General features: G+C 46.3%; 1 protein-coding gene across 1 annotated transcript; it reads left to right on the forward strand.

Moving 5' to 3' along the window:
- Nucleotides 1-108: 108 nt before the first annotated feature.
- On the forward strand, nt 109-424 carry GLOTRDRAFT_132725 (uncharacterized protein; the record flags this gene model as incomplete). Its single annotated transcript, XM_007871597.1, has 2 exons — nt 109-120; nt 182-424. 2 exons carry the CDS (start codon nt 109-111, stop codon nt 422-424), a joined length of 255 nt encoding a protein of 84 aa, XP_007869788.1.
- Between the last annotated feature and the right edge of the window lie 2,806 nt (nt 425-3,230).

Genomic DNA, 3,230 nt, shown 5'->3' on the forward strand with positions numbered 1-3,230 from the left:
AGGTTTATTTGTTGCAGCTCGCAGACGATCTGGAGGAGGGTTGATCCGACACGAGTGCTCTGTCATTTTGCTCGATTCCCTCTGACGGACGAGCTTGCTGTTGTACTCATGTTATCTCAGGTAAGTCCACTTCATCATCTCCATATAGCTCCGCTGAACACAAACACTATCTTAGAACTAGGCATACAAGTCGGTTGCGCCCGTACCAGGCTGCGAGCCGCTCTCCCAGCCGCTCTTAGCCGCCGGTGGGCCGCCGCCGGCTATTGAGTGGCTTGCCGATGCAGCCACTGGCGGCCCGTTGGCGGCCCGATTATATACCGGACGATCCCGAATCAGGTATATCGCACCTTTATGCTATGTGTTACGCTATTTGCATCCATATTCCGGATTCGCTATCAACCCGAGATGTGCTTTGATATTTTAGCTATGATTCATTGTACTGTATCAGGCCAAAAACCGGACTTCCCCATTGTTCCATATATTTATCCATATTTGCTCTATCACTGGGTATATCTGCGGAAATTGATATTCAAATATGGTAATGCATTTGTTTCTATTTGATATTCCCTGACATTACCGTTGTAGGGGATCGTCTGTGGCTCAGCTCCCATATGGGGAGTATATGACTGTATATGGTGGTTGTGTGGAATTCACAATATTGTATTGACATATGGGACTGAATGCCACCGTGTGTCATATTATCGGTTGCTCGATGTGACAGTAACAGAGGTAGCTTTACTGCGCCCCCGTGCAAACACGTACAAATATACCATATCCAGAAGAATATCACGTGATGCCGGCAAACGCGGGCTTCCCGCCGCGCGCGTGTCCGGCCAGTTAGAGTATCTTCAAGTCTGGACTAAGAGGGTCATATAGATGGAGCAAAATAAATTTTCATTGAAATCTATATAGCTGTGATACATGTGGCTGACAAGGTAGATATAAAAGCCAACAGTAAGGAAAGGTAATAAACCCTAACCCTCCTAAAAGCACAAATCAACAAACGTGCACAGTAGGAATTGAACTTTAGACGTCCTGTGCTAAATGCATGCCGCGTAACCATTACACTAAAGAAGCAATGCATGTCTTACACGTTAAAAATATATGATGGCAATGTAATTGGCGCTTACTTAATACGGCTGGGTCCAGTTATTTTTAGCAACGCGGCCGGAGGGGTCGGAGGTCACATGATATTCTTTTCGAAAAGGTAATATTTGGTCATGTTTACGCGGGGGCGCAATAGCAAAGACGCAGTAACAGTAAGACTCCAGGAGATTTTGAAGGTGAGCGAGGCGTGAGATAAATTTATGGAGAGCGAGGGTGATGCTTGTATTCCACTGACGCTCTTCCCTTTAGGTGACTCAGCTAGGTAGCTTTACTGCGCCCCCGTGCAAACATGTACAAAGATACCATATCGAGAAGAAAGTCATGTGACGCCGGCAAACGCGGACTTCCCTCCGGGCGCATGTCCGACTAGTTAGAGTAACCACTAGGGACTAAGTGGCTCGTATAGATAGGAAAACAAAATTTTGTATTCAAATTTGTAGACCTGTGATACATATAGTTGACAAAGATACTATAGAAAGGCAATAGTGCATAAAGGTAGTTGATAAACCCTAACCCTGCCAAGGAGGAGAAAATTTAAAGTTTGCACAACCATGAATTGAACCAAACACCTCCGGCAAATGCGGACATCATTCTAACCACTAGGCTACAGGAGCACAATGGTGTTCGGAAATAATATAAATATGTTAGCTCAGGCATAGCCAGCTTACGCAATGCGTTTACATTCTTTATTTTTAGTGACGTGGCCGGAGGAGTCGGAGGTCACATGATAAAATTCTCGAAAAGGTAATATTTGGTCATGTTTGCACGGGGGCGCAATAGCAAAGACGGACTCAGCTCCTGTACAGATGTAGGCGATAGAGCATGTTCGGTGTGGTATTTACTACGGGTGGAGCTCCCAAGTAAGGGAATTTTGATGGATTTAAGCGACCCCATTGGCCCCACGCTGTGGTAATTACCACAGCGAATATGCTCTAATGGTCCCGTTCTAAGAACTTCCATCACTGATTCAAAGGAGCGGCTGCACTCTCTTGGTGGAAAGGGAAGTTTGTCCGAAAATACAATTCATGGATGTACACCAAGTATTCTAGCGGTTTCTCCTGTAGACCCGATACGAAATGCAATCCTCCCTACAAAGTTGAGGACGCAGATTATGTAAGCGAGTCGCGCAGCGGCTCGCAAAGTGGACGCGGAGCCATTGCAGCGGATGCGCCCAGACGGTTGCCCAACTAACATATTATCTCACTTTTGAATATTGCTAGTGTGCTGCTAGTGCAGTGGTTAGTGTGATGGGTTATTTCAGATGCAATGCTGTGAGCTGGAGGTTCAATCCCAACCACGGACAATATTTTTCACTTGTGATGATTCTAGTTGTCTTCACTCCGTAATGCAACTTGACAATTTTCTTTGTTCTCTGTCTCATCATGCAGTCATTGCAAGGCGCCGATATTGATGACATTGTGGCACTTTGAGTCCGGACAAGGGCCAATCTATACACAAAGCCTTCACTTGGTATTATACTTTGGGGTTCAGTTTCAAAAAATTAAAACTACATGTGTACTGATATACAAAACCATTCAACTTCTCATGATCATGGGAGGTGGTGTTACCGGTGTACGAATGAATTGCAGTGAGTACACAACCTCCTCACCGCCTTAGGATTCCCATTCCGAAGCGAGCTGCCCAGACTTCAGACGAAGTCCCTCGCGACGCTGCGGGGTTACCGCACAGTGTCTCAACCTTCCATTTATAGCGACTCGCGTCCTTACAGTCGTTTGCATATGAAACCGAAAATCGGGTTTCCGTGAGCATTGTTTGTTCGAGCCAAATATACCCATATGCAGTAATGCGAGATGGCTTCTTGTAACTGTGTGACTCTGTAGACTGCAGCCCGCCCTCAGGCTGACAAACTGCATGTGCTGTGTAGTCTGTTGTAGACTCGATCTCGTAGCTCATCAAGGTAGATAGCAGGCTCTCCCTCAATAACTGATCGCACGAAGTTCATATCCTGCATGTCGAGAGTGCGCGGCCGGCCTCGAGGTCTAGCATTCGGGTTGATGACTGTGCCGTATTCCGTGTAGAGTCGGAGAACTTCGAAGACTGTGCTTATGCTGCATCCCGCAAGCTCAGAAATCACTCGGAGTGTCTTGTTTTGCTCATGGTGC

This window comes from Gloeophyllum trabeum (genome assembly GCF_000344685.1).
Source record: "Gloeophyllum trabeum ATCC 11539 unplaced genomic scaffold GLOTRscaffold_00014, whole genome shotgun sequence".
NCBI lineage: Eukaryota > Fungi > Basidiomycota > Agaricomycetes > Gloeophyllales > Gloeophyllaceae > Gloeophyllum > Gloeophyllum trabeum.